At 37.1% G+C, this 19,817-nt stretch overlaps 1 protein-coding gene across 1 annotated transcript in view; it reads right to left on the bottom strand.

The window, feature by feature from the left end:
* SYCP2L (synaptonemal complex protein 2 like) overlaps positions 1–19,817 on the bottom strand; it is a 97,766-nt gene that overhangs the window by 23,843 nt on the left and 54,106 nt on the right. Inside the window, 6 exon segments of the mRNA XM_070585106.1 lie at positions 4,031–4,100; positions 4,334–4,407; positions 5,441–5,569; positions 7,336–7,389; positions 8,000–8,150; positions 10,201–10,249. Coding sequence (XP_070441207.1) covers positions 4,031–4,100; positions 4,334–4,407; positions 5,441–5,569; positions 7,336–7,389; positions 8,000–8,150; positions 10,201–10,249 — 527 coding nt within the window.

Here is a 19,817-nt window from a genome sequence, read left to right as displayed (position 1 = left end):
GCTTCAGAGAAGTATCATAAATAATTTCTAAGGAAATGAGAAGCTGCAAATAAATAGATAAATAATCATTAAGCACATAAGGAAACAATGCACCATGAGCAAGTGGCAGAAGAATCAGACAGCAGAAAGGTATTCACAAAAATTTTAGCTACTGGAATCCTCAGACACACGTTAAAAACACCTACTCTTTTCAAAGAAATAAAATCAAGCTTAAACATAGCTTCAGGGAAGAGGGCACTGTGTAAAACGACCTAGCAGATCTGTAAACACCAAACAATTTCTAGAAATAAAAAATATAATAATAAACATTCAATGATAGACTCAATAGCAGATCAGATATAGGTGAAGAGGCAAATTAAATTATCCAGCAGGCAAATAGAGAAAGAAGTGGAAAAATGTGAGAGTAGTTAAGAGGCACAGAAAATAGAATGTGACAGGATATTACATATCTAATTAGAGTTCAAGAAGAATGAGCCAGAAGCAATATTTGGGGAGATAATGGCTGAGGCTTTTCTAGAACTGAGGAAAGACATTATGTCACATATTCAAGATGCCCTAACAAATGCCAAGAAGAACAAAATGAAAAGACGACCACACTGAAATAAATTTTAATCAGTGGAAAATTACCAAAGATAAATAGAAATCATCCTATAAGTATTCAGAGGGAGGGAAAAAGGGCCAAATTATCTACAAAAAGTGACTGTTAGATTGACAGCGGAATTTTCATCAGCAAGAATAGAAAACAGAAGGCAGTGGAACAATTTCCTTGATGTACTGATAAATTCTGCCCATCTATATTCTACATCCAGCGATAATTCATTCAAGAATAAGGGTGAAACAGGCATTTTCATACAAGCAAAAATTGAGGATATTCCCACCAGCAGGCCCTCACCAAAGATGTGCTTTAGGCAGGAAGAAAGAGGTCTCACATAGACAGTGTGAGACACAAGAAGAATGTAAGCAAAGTGGTAAAAATTTGGGGATGTAAAAGTGAAAATGACTACATAAATAATATTTTAACTTTTAAAATAAAATAAAGAACACCACCACATAATGTGGTTGGGGTAGGCTAACGGAATTCAGGAGTCTTAAGGTCCTGTATAATCTGGGAGGAAAATAATGTTATTGATTAAAGTTAGACTTTGAAAAGCCATGCATGTTATTATTTCTAGGTTAACCAGTAAGTGAAAAGAAATAGAGTACATAACTACAAATGACTAGGGGGAAATGGAATGAGAAAAAAGTGCTTATGCAAAATTTTAAAAATAAGAGAAAGAAAACAAAATGGTTGGGTCACACACAAAGTACAAAATAAACTGGTAGACATATTCCAAATATAGGAATAATTACATTAAATGTAAATGGACTAAATGTTCCACTCAAAAGACAAATCCTATGATACAAGGTGTGGGGGAGTCCAAATATAGGCTGTTTACAAGCGATATGTATAAAATTAAAATATATATGTTAAACATAAAAGGATGGAGAAAATTATACCATGCAAATTCTAAACAAAAGAAATAACAGACTTCAAGATAAAAACATTACTGGAGATACAGGGGTCACTTCATAATGATGAAAGTTTCAATATACCATAAGGATAACTATGTTACATTTAGAAGCACCTGAGGACACTTTTATTTTATATAAAGAAAAACTGAACAGAACTTGCCTGTGACTGGCAAGTCCATGATCATAACGAAAGGTTTTCACACACTATGCTCAACAATTGATAGAGTAAGTAGACTGAAAAAAAGTAGTAAGAATATAAAATATTTGAAGACCATAGTTAAGAAAAGTGATATAACGGATAGGTATATATATAGACACTGCACCCAATAATTGTGGAGCATACTCTTTTAACCACAAATCAACCTTCAAGAAATTTGACATGTACTGGGCCATAAAGTACATCTCAAAACTTCAAAGGATGTAAAGATACAGACCAAGTTCTCTAGCCACAATGGAATCAAACTAGAAAATAACAAAAAGACAGCTAGAAAAATCCCATACCATTGAGAATTAAGAAATACATTTCTAAGTAACCTTTGGTCAAAGAAGAAATCAAAATAAAAAATATTTTAAAATAATAACAAATATTATATATTACAATGTGTGGGATTCACCTACAGAAATGCTTAGAGAGAAATGTATATAGCATTAAATGAATAATAATATAGGAAATAATATATGAGAATATCTTTGACTTTTTGGTAGGGAAGAATTTCTTATTATTAAAAAGTAATAACCATAGAGAAAAGATTGATAAATTAGAATTCATTAAAATTAAAAACTTTTATTCATCAAAAAAGTGGTCAGAAAGACATACAGAGAGAGCATCATACACAGAGAGAAGTACAAACCACAAAGAGGAAGAAGATATTTACCAGACATATAACCAAGTCCAGAACAGATGACAAACTCCTAAATGCTGATATAAAAAGACAATTCTATACACAAATAGGAAAGACATTTTAAACACTACACAAAAGAGGAAATTCTGGCTAATAAACATAAAATGATGCTTAACCTTAATCAGTGATATTCACATTAAAACCAATATATACGTCCACCCACTCACACATGTCAAAATTGTAAAATACTGAGCATTGGTGAGGATGTGGAGCAACAAAACACTCATACACATCAGGTAGGAAAGTAAATTGATACAAGCATATTGGAAAAAATAGTTTGGCACATCTGAAACTATTAAAGATATATATATTCTATGGCCCAGCAATTCTACTCCTAAAAATATACCTAGAGAATATTTTTCACATATGCCCCAGGAGAAATGTACCTCATTCTTCACAGTGGTATTATTTATAACAACCAAAACTGCAAATAATCCAAATATCCCACGGCACTACAATGGACAAATTATGGTATATTCATATAACCGAATGCTATATTGTGATGAAAATGAATATACATGACCTGCATGCATCAGCATAAATAGATCTTAGAAATGATTCTGAGCAAAAGAAGCAGGCCACACAAGATATATACAACAGGATGCCATTTGTTTAAATTTCAAATCAAATCAAACTAAACTACATATTATTGAGGGATGCATACAAAGAAAGTAAAATTATAAAAAGCAACAGGATTTTCACAAAAGCCAGGCTAGTCATTACCTCTGTGAGAGATGGAGGGAACTAACAAGGTCTGATTCATGTGGAAGGATTCTAAGCCAATGAAACTTTCTAGTTCTCTCTCTGAGTTGTGGTTACATATGTGTTCACCTTATAATCATTCTTTGAACTGTACATGTTTTAAATTCTCTTCAGAATGTATAATATTTTTCACAAAGTAAAAGTGAAAAATTAAAAGCAGTAGAATCGAACACAAAATCAAGATCAACAGTTCGCTGTGAAGCGGGATGCAGGGTGCTGAGATGGGTTTGGCCGGGAACAGACCAGGTTTCAAAACAGTAATGGTTGGTGGTTTGCAAATGTTTGTTATGTTGATATACCAAGTATCCTGCACATAATTTATAACTATTTGAATCTTCCTGATACTTAATTTAAAACATAGAGAAAAAATAAGCAGTTCAGAAACATCCCAAAGAGTGGTCAGGTGCCACACTAATTCACAACACTGTGAACTGGCCTGGAAACCTTTATACCACTGATACATGAGAAAATGAATTCAGAAGTTGTAATAACTTAGCCACACAACTTTTTGGAACATTGCTAATACAACGCAAGTGACCTGCCTACGTGGGGATGGTACCCCCACTGAGCCCTCCTGTGAGCCCAAGAGGAGGTGTGCTGGTTGATGGGATGTTGGTCCCAGGCTGAATGCTTCTCACCACGAGACACCATTGTTCCTGAGTGAAGGCCTCTGCTTCTCCCCTTGACCTTCACGCACATTTGGAGCTGGTAAGCAGACCACACTGCTCTCTCCAGAGCCTGGCCACAATCACTTTGTAAAGCTGTTTTATTTGCTGCAATTTGAATAACAGCCCCGTCTACCAAAATCAGATCAATTTTGCTTTATTCTGCAAAAGAGTTTAGTGTTCTCTTACCTCTGTCTTCCAAGTTTTGCAGTTTATGTTTGAAGCTAGTACTTTTCATCAATGACTCTTGGTTCACAGTCTTAAAAACAAAATAAACACACCGCAAATACATAAGAAATAAGAAACTACCCACAGCTAGAAGGACCTGCAACTAAAATATACAACTATGTACAGGGCGGGTTTGGGGAGATAAAGCAGAAAAAAGAAACTAGTGCTGCTACATTATCCCTTAAGAAGAAATAACCCAGGACATTTTGCAAGTATGCTATTAATTTTTGAAAACCAGATGAATAACCAACAATTAAATAGTACCTTAGATACATTTTCTTCAACTCCTGAGTGCTCCAAGGAAGAGAGATTGCTCAGTGGGTGGGGACTTTGAAGTTCTGAGTGTTAGAGAGAACAGTTTCAAAGGAATAAACACACTAAGGAGCAACTTTAGGCAATAACATTGCACTATTACTCTCTATATTAAATCTCACCATCAGAAAAAATGGGACAGTTCTAAATTAAAAAAATTTTGTATCTTTCAGGGGATTTATGGGCATTAGGTTTGTAGATCTGTAAATAAAAGGAATAACCAGCTACCTCAACTAGATCAGCATCTTTAGTAGCTGCCCATCTGGCCCCAAATACATGGGTGAGGATTCTACCACCTCGCCTTGCGATCCTTCTCTTTCTCTCTCTCGGACCCACTCCTTTGTTTCCTCTTACTCTCTAATGCTATATTTTCCTTTCTCTTCTTTTCTGCCTGCGGCAGCCAAGCTAACAGGTTGTCAGTCGCATGCTTACTAAGCGCCATTGTATGCCTGGAGATGTGCTAAGCTGCAGAGTAACAGTGAAGAACAAAACAAACTCCCTACTCTCGTAAATTTAAAGGATGCGAATAGTTTGAATAAAATACAGTGGGGGTTAAGATAAACCTTATAGGTGAATGGTTGGTAAATTCTGACCCATCAGGCCAAATCAGGTCAGCCACCTGGTTTTATAAATAAAGTTTTATGGAAACACAGCCACGCCTGTAGGTTTACATCTTGTCAGTGGCTGATTTTGAGCTGTGACTGCCGAGGTGAATATTTGCAACAGAAGCCATATGGACCAAAAAGCAAAAAATGCTTTTATCTGGTTCTTTATAGAAAATATTTATCAACCCCTGATATAAGTCACCATTTGAGTTTTATTGCTTCTTTAAAAGAGGAAAAATACCAGCGATTCTTATGCACAAGCTGGTCTCAAATGTTAAAGCACAATTAAGATACAATATCCTGTATCTTTTGCCAATGAGGACATTAAAGGGAAGGGCAATCATATCTTTACACTTTCTTCAACAGATATTAAAAGAAAAATGTTTTGTTTATTTCCAACTATCTTTCCCCAAACATAATTTTTTCTATGTAAACTTAACAGAAAATCAGGTACCTGTTTTCTGGGCAGAATCTTCAGGAGTTAAAAAGACAGAACTACCCTGAAATTTTTTTCCAGAAACTTTTGGAGGTGTGGCATTATTTTGCCTGGAGGTATTTTTCTATAAAGGTGATAGAAGTTTAGCTTAAAATAGAGTACTTTTTAAAAGTGTTAAACATTCACAACCACTCAAAACAAATTATCAAAGAACTCTAAGACATCGCCAATACCCTTTAATAGAATTTAAGTATTAGATTTACTCCATTTGAAAATAAACGCTAAGAACATAAGATCTAAGAGTTGGAAGTACATTAGGTCATACATCAGTTGATACCTCTCAATCAAAGTTGTCAAAGTGTGGTCCCAGACCAGAGCATCACAACACGTCGGGGCCTGGTGGAAATGCAAATTCTCAAGCCCCACCTGTGATCCACTCAATCAGAAACTCTGGGACAGGACCCAGAAACCTGCATGTTAACAAGCCACCCTGATCATTCTGATGATCACTAAAATCTGAGAGCCATTGCCCTCGATCAGGAGTCAGCAAACCATAGCTCACTGCCTCTTCTTGTAAATAAAATTTCATTGGAACATGACACAACCATTCGTTTAGGTATTGTCCAAGGCTGCTTGCGTGCTACAATGGCAGAGTTGAATAGTCGCCACAGAACCCATACGGCTCCCAGAGTCTGAAACATTTACTCCCTGGCCCTCTACAGGAAAAGTTTGCTGACCCCTGCTCTAAATTATTCTCTTATACTCCAACACAGAGAAGTGAATTTTGAATACCAATATTTGTACCAAGTCAGGAATGTCCTCACTGAAAATCAGCATAGACTTCTTGTCGGTTGTACAGCTTAAATTCATGGATTCTCAAAGCTTTGATGTTTCTTTGGGCTTATTTAAACCGAAAGCTATATTTACTAAAAACTGTTCTTTTGGCTTATTTCTAACTGATAATTCGTTATTTCAACAAATATTTAGGTACTTACTCTAGCCCACAGGTGTAATCTGTAAACTATTTCTGTCATTACAGAACATGAGAGCTCCTTAGAGTCACAGGGGGCAACAATCCCCAGGCTGACGGAAGGAGGCAGGTCAGGGGCAGATAACTAGCTATGACCGGAGCACCAACCGCATGCTATTTCTGCACAGGCAGGCAGGGTGCCGTTCATGCCCTCAGAATCCCGGCAGCCTCTCCCTTGGAAAACTCGTATATACTTGGCACTACACGCTAGTGTGTATGTGTGCAAATATATTTAATACATACACACACATAAATATATATCATTTGACAGAGAACAAAAGCCAGCTGCCGAAAGAAGTAATTCAGCTAATATCAGGCAAAACCAGGCTTTGAATTGGTCTAGAGGACACCGGTGTCCGTATTCTTAACTTCTTTGCTATAAAACAAGGACAACTGAAGGCAATTAGGAAACTTGGGGAGTTTATTCAACATGTATATAAGCCTGAAGGCATTTCAGCCACTTGCAAAATAAAAATTTAAATGTTTAGATGACTGAAAGCTTTGAAAGTAGTAAGTCAACAAACCGAAACTAAGGGAGGATTAAACCAACAAGCCAACTTTAAAATGGAAATTTAGAAGCACAGATATTTGCAGGAAATAAGAATAGCCCAGATTTTAAGCGCTGCTCATAATAAGTCTTTCAGCGACATTTGGGAACAGTGAAGAAAGATCTTAAATCTTTACCCAAGGTTTACTTTACTAAATGTTTGGGAGTTCTTGCAGTTTTATTGACAGTTGTTTTCATGTCAGTAACCCAGTGGTTTGTTATTCTCATATTCCTGAAACAAGTTTTTTTGAGAATTGAATGCAGTTTAACCCTAAACAGATTGACCTGTGTCATGTTAATGCCACAAGGGCACATGGCAGCCCAGATAAAATATACTCACTTCGTCTTTCTCACGGTCACTGCCACTACTGGGAGGGAAGAGTGGCAAGACTAAAATGAAAGGAAACAAGCATACAATGGATAAGTTTATGTATGAGAAATACAAAAATTCATTTCCCCCTCTCCCAGTTACACACGTCCACGCCAGAAGCAATTCCCACTTCCTATAGCTTGCTCCAATATCTAGCTCTTAAGATCCCTTTCTAATTATTCACCTTGTTCCTCACCACCCAGCATGAACTCTCTGCTCTAGACCCTGTCCCTGAACGCTGTCTTCGCATCCTCAGCCTGTCCTTGTAGTTTTACCTAACCTAGAATGCTTCCCCTTCTCCACAGCTCTTCAAATCCTATTCTTTTCCCAAGGATCAGCTCCAGTCCCACCCACCTCTTCCTTCAAGCTTTTTCTAATGATTCCAGCTCACGTCAGATTCCTCTTATCTGAACTCCTACTCCATTTATCTACACCTCAGAATGAACAATTTTTGGTCAATTCCATATTCTGTTGTACTGTTTCACACATGTACATTTTGCCTTTCCAGTGTAATGGTAGCCAAGGAGGATCACATGATCATATATTTATTACCCTCTCCCATCATGTACTGAAAAATACCTGCTGATTTATTTGAAAAGTGACTTGAAAGAAGACATATACCAAACTTACTTTTTACCCTACTTCTGATTCTTGTCTTTTTTCTACCAGAATATGGTTTTAGGGATTTTCTTTTCTGGTCATTTGTCCAAGGCAGCTCACTGGTACTGGTGCTTGAATCTGGATTACTCTCTGAGAAGAGGTGTTTCCTGTAATCAAGCTTCTACAACACAGGTGATGAACGACAACTATTAAAGACATGTTAGTGCTATTTATGTACAATTAAACGTATTATAAAGTTAGACAAAAGAAAAGTAACTCCTTCTCCTAGAAGACTGGGCTGTCTTATATAATAAAAAGGCACAGAAGCACAGAGGGAGCAGGAAAAGGAAAAATGGATTATTTCTTTACTGCTGTTGTAAAGGATGACAAAATCCTCTTTAATCAAATACTTGCAACTGAAAAGATACTACGGTCACTGTTCAAAAGCTGATGCACCTGAATATTGTCTTGACAATATAACTTCAAAAAACTAACCCAAACGACAAAAAATATATATATAAAAATAATTTTTGCAAAGACATGCTTGTCTAGATCTTAGAGGAATCAAAATAAAACAAGAGGGTCATTTCTATTTAAACCTTAAAGCATTCTGAACTTGAGCCTGGACTTTAAAGGGTAGAGATTCAGGGCGAGTGTAATCCATCCTGGTGGATCATTCATCTATACTTTGATATTTATACATCTAAAAACTTTTTGCTTTTGGATTCGTTTCTACAAATGCTTTGACAAATAAATGTTTACGCTGGATTTTTATATGGAGTGTCTTTCAATAAAAAAGCATACTCTCTTCGAGCCCTGTCTGTTGTACCCTTCCAGGGCACTCAGTCCTTAAGCCACCATGCCTCCGGAGGGGCGCCACCATTAGGCCGGTAACAATTCATCCTTTCAGGCGCGGGAGGAGTCTTATGAATCCAAACCGATTAAGTGGTGACAGTATCTAATATAGTGTTCTCAGATATGAAATGCACCGGCTGGAGGACACCCCCTGGGCCTAGAACGGTGAAGTACAGAATTAGCTCCCGAGGCCATTGCTACGTCAGGATAAGAACCAGGGTCACCTTTATTTATGATAGTACAACTCATAACGTTTAAGGTGGGTGATGGAGAGCTACCTATTTTTCAAATGAATTCATTTTTAAAGACCCAATTACTCCTACTTTAAAATGCTTAGCAGTTCAACATTTTGTAGAGAAGGTCATTGTTAAAAGGAACCTTGTGAGCCAGGCCTATTTGCATCTTACTCGTAACGGGTTGGGGCTACCACCACATTTGTTTCAGAGTTCTTCAGCCCAGTGACTTGTAAAGAGCAAGCCTTACTTCATTTAATGCTCCCAATTAAAAGACCAGCCATCAAGGCCTTCCCAGTTTCTTGATTTTATATAAAAAGGTGTTGAAAGTTATTTACAGAAATGAAAGAATCTAGAGCAGTGGTTCTTAAATTTGGCTACATGTAAGAATCATCAAGACGAGGCTTTTAAGAAAATCCCCATGCCTGGACACTACTCCGGATCAATTAAGTCAGAATCTTTGGGGAAGGGACCCAAGCTTCAGTAGTTTCTTCAGCTCCCCATGTGATTCCAGTTGGAGGACCAGGCAGCTGAGAGGGAGGACCATTGTGAAGAGAAAGCCAGGAGCCTTAACTCATTTGTTTGAAGCCCATGATCTCAATTTTAGAAAAAGTGTTCATTTAATATTCATAAAGAGATTTTGTTTTTTAATACGCTGACCATAGGCTTAGAGCATGGTGCTTCCCAAAGCAAGAGCTACACTACAGAGGTGCGATTTTGTGCACAGGAACAAAACCGTGTCAACAACTCAGTGAAAAAATACTGGTTCGATTCAGTAACACTTCTGATTCTATTCAGGATAAATCTTAGGTGCTGGTAGGTCTTTAGCACTCTCTTCTGCTTACTAATCCTTTTTAACAAAGCAAGACCAGGCTTTAGGCTCAAAACCTAATACAAGTAAAAGGATAGCTCGATATGATAACTTTGCTATTTTCTGTTGTATTTTTGGGAGGCTCACCTACTAACGTGCTACAACTGATGTAGATTTTCCATTTGAAAGTGAAATAATTCCTTTTAAAATAAGTTCAAGATAAGTTTAGTTAAGAAAAATAAAGAGCAGAGTGATGAAAAAATTTGAAGAAGGTAGACAAATAACAAAATTTAGGAAGTATTGCCCCCCAACAATAAAAGTTACCCCATTACCGACATCCTTGTTTCCTGCTTTCCGTCATCCTCAAAAGCAGACTCTTCCCTAAAATAAAACATATCGAATTAACGGGACTGTCCCACCGTCACCTTCTCCTCCCCACACTTCACAACCCTAACTCTCTTTCCCTTCTGATCGTGAGCCCAGCACATGGGAAGAAACTTGTGTTGAGCCCTTCTCTGTCAGTCACACAAAGAAGAGGAGGGCAGGGTGCAGTCAGCAAGCTGTGGCCCTGCTGCCGACAGTGTTTCCCATCTGGCTCTACCTTAGAATCAACTGGGGTGCTGAAAAAGCAAGCTTTTCTTAATGATAAGTGACGCTGAGCATCTTTTCATGCACCTGTTGGCCATTTGTATGTCTTCTTTGGAGAAATGTCTATTCAAATCCTTCCCCCATTTTTTCAATCAAATAATTTTTTTGCTATTGAGTTGCAGGGGTTCCTTATATATTTTGGATATTAACCCCTTATCAGATATATAGTCTGCTATTATCAAAAAAACCAAAGTGTTGGTGAAGATATGAAGAAATTGGAACACTCGCACATTGTTCATGGGAATGTAAAATGGTATAGCCACTATGGAAAACAGTATGAAGTTTCCTCAAAAAATTAAAAATAGAACTACCATATGATCTAGCAATTCCACTTCTGGGTATATATCTAATAGATTGAAATCAGGATCTCAAAGAGGTATCTTCACTCTCACGTCCACTGCAGCATTATTCACAATAGCCAAGATATGGAAACAATCTGTGTGTCCATTGATGGATGAATGGATAAAGAAAATTCAGTATACACAGACAATGGAATACTAGCCTCAGCATGGCTTGATGAGTGGTGCCATGTCCACACCCAGGATCTGAACCAGCAAAACCCTGGGCCACCGAAGTGGAACAAGCAAAACACAGGGGCCAGCCCTGTGGCCGAGTGATTCAGCTCCCGTGCTCCACTTTGGTGGAACCTAACCACCTGGCCACAGGGCCAGCCCCTCATGTTGTGTTCTCATCACAATAAAAAAAGTTAATGCACCCTCATTTCCAAGAAACCATTGATCTACTTTCTATCTCTATAGATTGCTTTGCATTTTCTAGTATTTTATATAAATAGAATCATACAATATGTAGTACTCTTTTGGTTTTGGTCTGTCTTCTTTCACTTGGCATGATTACTTTGAGATTCATTCATGTTGTGTTTATTGAGCACTAATTCCTTTTTATTTTTTTTTTAAGAATTGCATAGAACTTTCTTATTGCTTATCACATATTCTACTGTTTTTTTTTTTTTTTTTGAGGAAGATTAGCCCTTAACTAACTGCTGCCAATCCTCCTCTTTTTGCTGAGAAAGATTGGCCCTGAGCTAACATCCGTGCCCATCTTCTTCTGCTTTATATGTGGGACGCCTACCACAGCATGTCTTGCCAAGCAGTGCCATGTCTGCACCCGGGATCCGAATCAGTGACCCCTGGGGTACCAAAGCGGAACATGTGCACTGAACCATTACACCACCGGGCCAACCCCTTTTTATTTCTAAGTAGTATTCCATTGTATGGATATAACAAAATTTATTTACCCATTCATCTATTGATGGACATTTGGGTTGTTTCTTGTTTGGGGCTGTTATAAATAAAGCTGCTGTAAACATTCACATAGGTGTAATGGTTAAGTTCAGGCACTCTGCTTCCACGGCCTGGGGCTGGGGTTCATGGGTTTGGATCCTGGGTGCGGACCTACACACTGCTCACCAAGCCATTCAGTGGCAGCATCCCACATACAAAATAGAGCGAGACTGGCAAAAATGTTAGCTCAGGGACAATATTCCTCAAGCAAAAGAAGAGAAGAGAACAGATGTTAGTGCAGGGCCACTCTTCCTCACCAAAAAAAATTCATGTACATGCCTTTGAGTGACATATGCTCTCTTGAGTAAACATAGAAATAGCTGGCCCAAAGGATAGGTGTATATTTAACATTTTAAGAAACTACCAGAGTTCCAGTAGCTCCACATTCTCATCAACACTTGCTATAGTCAGTCTTTTTAATTTTAGCCATCCTAATACATGTGTAGTAATATTTCAATATGGTTTTAATTTACATTTCCCTAATAGCTAATAATGTTGGGCGACTTTTCATGTGCTTATCTGTCATCTATGTATCTTCCTTGGTGAAGTAGCTATTCAAATTTTTTGCCTATATTTTTATTAGGTTCTATTTTTATTATTGAATTTTGAGAGTACTTAATATATTTTGGGTACAAGTCCTTTACCAGATAGACGCGTCTACAAATATTTTCTGCAAGCTGGTCCTTTCAGTCCCCTAACAGTGTTTTCTGAAGAGTAGAAGTTTTTAATATTAATTAACCTCAATTTATCAATTTGTTCTATTATTTGTTCTTTTACGATTGGTTTTACACCAAATTATGCTTTTGGTGTCATATCTAAGAAACTTTTGCCTAACTCAAGGTCACAAATATTTTTTCTTATGTTTTCTTTCAAATAGGTTTTACATTTATGTCTATGATCCATTTTTAGTTAATTGTTTTAATATGGTGGAAGGTAAAGATCATTTATCTTCTCGCATATATGGATATTCAGTTGTTCTAGCACCATTTGTTAAAAAAAAAAAAAAACCACTTATCCTTTCTGCACTGAATTGTCTTTGCATTTTTGTCACAGACCAGTTGTCCATATGTGTGTAGGTCTATTTCTGGACTTCCTAGTCAGTTCCACTTATTCATCTGTCTTTATGCCAATACCATACTCTCTTGATCACTGTAGCTTTATAGTAAGTCTTGAAAACAGGCAGCGTGTTAGCCCTGCCACTTTGTGTTTCCTTTTGAAATTTGTTTTGCCAAATTTCTACCTAAAATTTAGAAATAGCTTGCTAATTTCTTTTAAAAACCCAACCAAACAAAAAACAAATAAACCAAGCACTCTGCTGGATTTGAGTTGGGTTCATATTGAATTTACAGATCAATTTGAGAAGAACTGGCATCTTAACGATATTGAGTCTTCCACTGCATGAAGCACAGTATCTCTCACCGTTTAGATTTTCCTTAATTTCTCTCAGAAAAGTTCTGTAGTTTTCAGTATAGGGGTCTTACAAACTTTTTGTGAAATTAATCCTTAAGTATATCATATTTTTAATACTATTATAAATGGTATTGCTTTTTAAAATTTCTGATTGTTGCCAGTATAAAGAAATTTGGTTTTTGTATATTAATCTTGTTTCCTTCAATTTTTTTAAATTTATTTATTAGTTCTCTAATAAGCACATTCAACAAAGTTGCAGGCTACAAAATGAACACACAAAAATCCAGTTGTGTTTCTATACACTAACAGTGAACAATATGGAAAGAAAATTAAGGAAACAATTCCACTTACAATAGCTTCAAAAAGAATAAAATACTCAGGAATAATCTTAAGGAGGTGAAAGACTTATACACTGAAAAATACAAAAGACTGCTGGGAGAAATTAAGAAGACACCACTAAATGGAAAGATATCCTGTTTTCAGGGATTAGAAGATTTAACATTGTTAAGATACCAACACTACCCAAAGCAAGCTACAGATTCAATACAATCCCTATCAAAACCCCCAATGTCTTTTGCAGAAACAGAAAAACCTATCCTAAAATTCATATGGAATCCCAAGGGGCTTCAAAAGGCCAAAAAAATCTTGAAGAAGAACAAAGTTGGAGATCTCATACTTCCTGATATCATAACTTATGACAAAGCTACAGTAATCCAAAGAGCGTGGTGCTGGCATACAGACAGACATACAGACCAATAGAACAGAATAGAACACAGAGCCCAGAAATAAGCCCTCTTACATATGGTCAAATAATTTTTAACAAAAGTGTCAAGACCATTCAATGGGGAAAAGGACACTCTTTTCAACAAATGGTGTTGAGAAAACTGGATATTTACATCCGAAAGAATCAAGTTGGACCCTTACCTTACATGATACACACAAATTGTCAAAGTGAATCAAAGACCTAAATATAAGAGTTAAAATTATAAAATTCTTAGGGGAAAATTTTCATGACATTGGATTTGGTAATGATTTCTTGAATATGACACCAAAAGCACAGCCAACAAAAGAAAAAAATAGATAAATTGGACTTCATCAAATTAAAAACTGTGCATCAAAGGACACAACAGAGTGAAAAGGCAAGCCATAGAACGGGAGAAAATATTTGCAAGTCATGTATTTGATAAGAGGTTAATATCCAAAATCTATAAAGAACTTCTATAACTCAAGAACAAAAGGACTGTATTCAAATATTGGCAAAGGAATTGAATAGACATTTCTCCACAGAAGATATACAAATGGCCAATAAGCACACAAAAAAATGCTCAACATCACTAATCATTAGGGAAATACAAATCAAAACCACAATGGGATACCATCTCACACCCATTAGCATGATCACCATCAAAAAAACTGTGTTAGCAAGGACGTGGAGAAATTAGAATCCTTGTGCACTGTTGGTGAGACTGTGAAATGATACAGTTGCTATGGAAAATGGTATGGCAGTTCCACAAAAAATTAAAACTAGAACTACCATATGATCTAGTTCCATTTCTGGGTATATACACAAAAGAACTGAAAGCAGGGATTCAAACAAATATTTCTACACCCATGTTCACAGCAGTGTTATTTGCAATAGCCAAAGGTGAAAGCAACCCAAGTGTCCATCAATGAATGGACAAAATGTGTATATACATACAATGGAAATACCATTCTTAAAAAGGAAGAAAAGTCTGACACAAGCTACAGCATGGATGAATCTTGAGGACATTATGCTAAATGAAGTAAAGTCGGACACAAAAGGATAAGTGCTGTATGATTCCATTTATATGATGTACCTATAGTAGTCAAATTCATAGAGATAGAAAAAGCAGAATGCTGGTTGCCAGGCATTAGGGGAAGGGGAAATGAGGAGTTATTGTTTAATGGGTACAAGGTTTGCAAGAAGAAGAGAGTTCTTGGAACAGACTGGTGGGGATGGTTGCACAACAATGCAAATACACTTAATGCCATTGAACTGTATAATTTAAAATGGTTAAGATGGCAAAAAATTATGTTATGTGTATTTTACAACTTTTCAAAAAAATTAAACATTTAAAAATTTACTTATTAGCTCTAGTAGCCTTTTTGTGGATTCTGCTGAATTTTCTACTTAGACGATCATATCACATACAAATGTAGTTTTCTTTTCCCTTTCTGATCTGAATGCTTTTTCTTTCTTTTTCTTCCCATATTGCACTGGCTAAAACCTCCAGTATGCTGTGAAATAGAAGTAGTGGAACAGATATCGTTACCTCACACTTGATCTTAGGAAAAAGCATTCAGTCTTTCACCATTAAGGACGCTGTTAGCAGTAGATTTTCACAGATGCCCTGCAATAAATCGAGGCAGTTCCCTTTCATACCTAGGTTCTTGAGCATTTGTAACCAGGAATCGATGATGGATTTTGTACAACACTTTTTCTGTGTCAACTAGGATCACGTTTTTATTTTTGTTAACATAATGAATTACACTGATATTTTTGCTATTAAATCAACCTTGCAGTCCTGGGATAATTACTCCTTTTATATTGTTGTATGTGATTTGCTAAAACTTTGTTAAATTTTTTTATATCCATTTTCTTGAGGGCTATAGGCCTGTAGTTGTCTTATGTCTCTACCCAGTTTTGATGTTGGGATAATGCTGGTCTCACAGCATCAGTTCATTAAGTATTTTCTCCTCTTCGATTTTCTGGAAGATTTGTGTAGCACTGGTGTTATTTCTTCCTAACATGTTTGGTAGAATTTACCAGTGCAGCCATCTGGGCCTGGAGCTTTCTGTGTGGGAAGGTTTTTAACTACAAATTCCATTTCTTTGAAAGATATTGGTCTATTCGTGTTATCTATTTTTTCTTGAGTATGTTTTGATAGTCTGTTTCTTTCAGAGAATTTCCCCATTTCATTGAAGGTGTCTTTTTTTGGCATAAAGTTATTCCTACCATTCCCCTATTGACCCTTTAATATTTGTAGAATCTGTAGTGATGTCACCTCTCTCATTCCTAATATTGGTAAGTTCTGCTTTTCTTACTAATCACTCTGTCTAGAGGTTTATCAATTATATTTATCTTCTAAAAGAACCAGGTTTTGTTTTAATTTTCTCTATTTTTTAAATGTTTTCCATTTCAATAATTTCTACTGTGATATTATTTCTTTTTCTCTGTTTACTTTAGGTTTCATTTGCTCTTTTTGCCCCCTTAGTTTCTTAAAGTAGAGATGAATTCATTGATTTAGATCCTTTCTTCTTTTCTAATATAGATATTTGGTGCTACAAATTTCCCTCCAAGCATTGCTTTCCTCTATCTCACAAATTTCCACATTTTGTATTGTCATTTTTACTAAGTTACAAATTTGTCCTGCCTTTTCCTTTGATTTGTTTGACAAAGACTATTTAGAAATGTGATATTTAGTTTCACAATATTTGAGGATTTTCCAGATGTCTCTTGATATCTAATTTAATTCTATTGTAATCAGAGAACACACATTGTATGACTTATTTTAAATTTACTGGGACTGATTTTGTGACCCAGAATATGATCTATCTTAGCAAATATTTCATGTGCACTTAATAAGAAAGTATATCCTGCTGTTGTTGCATGGAGGGTTCTATCAATGTCATTTAGGTCAAGTTGGTTGATAGCACTGAAGTATTTTAAGTTCTTACTGATTTTCTCTACTTAGGATGTTCAGTATTTCCTCTAGCTTTTTGGACATATGGAATATAGTCATAATACCTGTCTTAATGTACTTTTGTGCTAATTCTAATATACCCATGTCAATTTTTTGCCAGTTTTGACTAATTTTTCTCATTATAGGTCATATTTTCCTGTTTTCGTTTACTGTCTAATAATTTTTATTGAATGTCAGATATTGTGAAATTTTACCTTGTTAGATGCTAAATAGATACTTTAATATTCCTATAAATATTTTTGAAGTTTGTTACTTGGAAACTGTTTGATTCTCTCAGTTCTTGCTTTCTAGAATTGTCTAAAGTATCTTAAGAGTGTTTAATTCCAGACTAATTATTCCTCATCACTGAGGCAAAACCCTTGCTGAGTACTCTACTCAATACTCCACAAATTATGACATCTTCCAGCCCAGCTGGCGAGAACAGTCACTGCCCCTGGCCCTGTGTGAGGTCTGAATACTCTGCCCTCTGATCCTTTCAGGTGGTTCTGCGCCCAGCCTCGTAGTTTCCTTATTGCGTGGACTGATCAGCGTACGCTGTGGAATGCGGAGGTCTCCAGAGCTCCTCTGTGCAAAGTTTCTGGGACTCTCCCCAGCACACTCCAGCTACCTTGGTCTCCCCAGACTTTTAGCCTCATCTCCTCATCTCCGGAAGACCATCAGCCTCTGCCAGGGCTCCTCCTTGGTAACTCTTAATGCAGGAAGCATGGGCAATCATAGTGCTCATGTCTCTCAGGGATCACTGTCGTCCTTTGTTGCCTGATGTCCAATATTTTGAAAACCACTATTTCATTTTTTTTCCTGGTTTTTAATATGGTTGCTGTTACTCCACCCAGGCCAAAAGCAGACATCCTCAGAAAATTACGGACCTCATTTTACAGATGAGGAATATGACACCATCACAAGAAAAAAGAATCAATTCAAAAAACGTCAATGTTCACATGCTACAATATGGACAAATGCTGAAGACATCATGCTAAGTGATATCAACCAGACACAAAGGACAAATGTCATGTGGTTCCACTTATACAAGGGCCTAGAATGGGCAAAGTTATAGAGACAGAAAGTAGAACGGTGGTTGCCAGGGGCTGGGGAAGGAAGGAATGGGGAGTTGTTTAATGGGGACAGAGTTTCAGCTGGGGAAGACACAAAAGCTCAGGACATGGAGCATTGTGAGGATTGCATAACAATGCAAATGTACTTAACGCCACAGAACTGTACACTTGAAAATGGTTAGGATGGTAAATTTTACATTATGTAAAGAAGCCATGCTTTTACTAAATGTTAGTATGTATGTGTGTGTGTGTATAGTCTGGATTTAAAAGCAGTTATTGTTTTATTCCAACATGAAAGAACTAAGAGCTCTAAGCAGTATCCAAGATGTCTTTGCAACAATGGTATTTGAATATCCCCTTTCAATTTAAGTACCCTTTTGCAGACAAAGAAACAGAGACCCAGAGAGGAACAGATTACTCCAGTCAGGGATCCTTAACTCAGAGTCTGTGGTGGTTTTGCTACATTTTCTAGGGGAAATACGTACCCTCCAGAAGTCTAAGACCTATCCTTCTGCTCTAGGTGGAAATATTATGTAGGACAACAAGCATGCAGCCCTTTCTGGAAGATGAATCTGGACTTCCAGGAGCAGCAGCAACAACATTCTGTGCTCCCCAGAATGAGGAGGATTCTCAGACTGAAGCCAGAATGAGGAATCCTCTCGCTGCTACATGGAGACCAGCTGCAGGTCACTGGGAGGAGCTTGGTTTGGGCAGGAGGACAGCAGGGGTGCCTTAGAGAAGCATACTTCCAAAGCATGCTGCCAAGCCCCTGCCTGCTCCCTGCTTCTGGGGCAGGCATGAGAGGAAGAACTGAAGTCAGAAGAAACTGGAGTGCCCTGAGGATCTCAAAGACAAGAATTGGAAACTGAACGCCTGGACTGTGAGGTGGGATGGGGAGAAGCGCAGGGGTAGGGCAGCTAGAATTTCTCTTCTAGTTGACAGACATCCACAGAAAAATGAACAGGGAGCTCAGAGACAGTATAAAAACACTAAATTTTATTTCCCGGATCGTGGCGTGACAGAAACATAGGCTCTATTCCAGGCTTCAGGTGAGCTCTAATTCATCTTTTGAGATCCAGAAAGAACAAAAGTCTCAGTGGGACAGAGTGCCTTAAAGTGACACCATAAAAGGAGAAATAGAGCTGTCAGATATTATTAACCATTAAAGCCCCAAAATAACATATGTGGACACAAAGAAACACAAGGAAAGCTATCTAGCAGTTTAAAGAAGAAAAATCATGTTGGGGGAGGTAGAGCCACAAAAATAGATAAAAGTTAATGATGGAAATAAAGGAAATTAGACGCACAAAGGAAAATGTAATCCCATAGGTGGGAGCCCCTGCCCAGTATGTCTACGGCAGACATGTCTCCAGCCTAAAAGCCACGGTTCTGGCAGAGGAATGAAGAAACAGCCCATACCAATATTAGCTCTGTTCATTCATTCGTGTATCCATCCATCAATAGAGTTATATTACTGAACCTAACAGAGCAAAAAAACAGGAGAGGTGCAATGTGGTTGTAGGAATAGACACTATTGGGCCTGGAGGAAGACAAGAAACCACGTTTTCTTGCGTCATATCATGAAATTGGCCAACAGCAAGAAAGTACTGAGTTAGGAACTTTAAGTATCTATGTCTATTTAGAATCTTTATCTGACATGTTTGGGATTTGCTTTCACAATGACATCTCTCAGGAACAATGAGGGCAATAAATCCTTTGGATTTAGATCTGACCAACAAATGGAAATGGAGGTGATGAAAATCTTGAGAGAAGAGGATCTTATCACTTAGGCTCTTTTTTTGTTAATAACCAA

The sequence above is a fragment of the Equus przewalskii genome, chromosome 19 (genome assembly GCF_037783145.1).
Source record: "Equus przewalskii isolate Varuska chromosome 19, EquPr2, whole genome shotgun sequence".
Taxonomy (NCBI): domain Eukaryota; kingdom Metazoa; phylum Chordata; class Mammalia; order Perissodactyla; family Equidae; genus Equus; species Equus przewalskii.
This window is presented reverse-complemented; position numbering and strand designations above follow the sequence as displayed.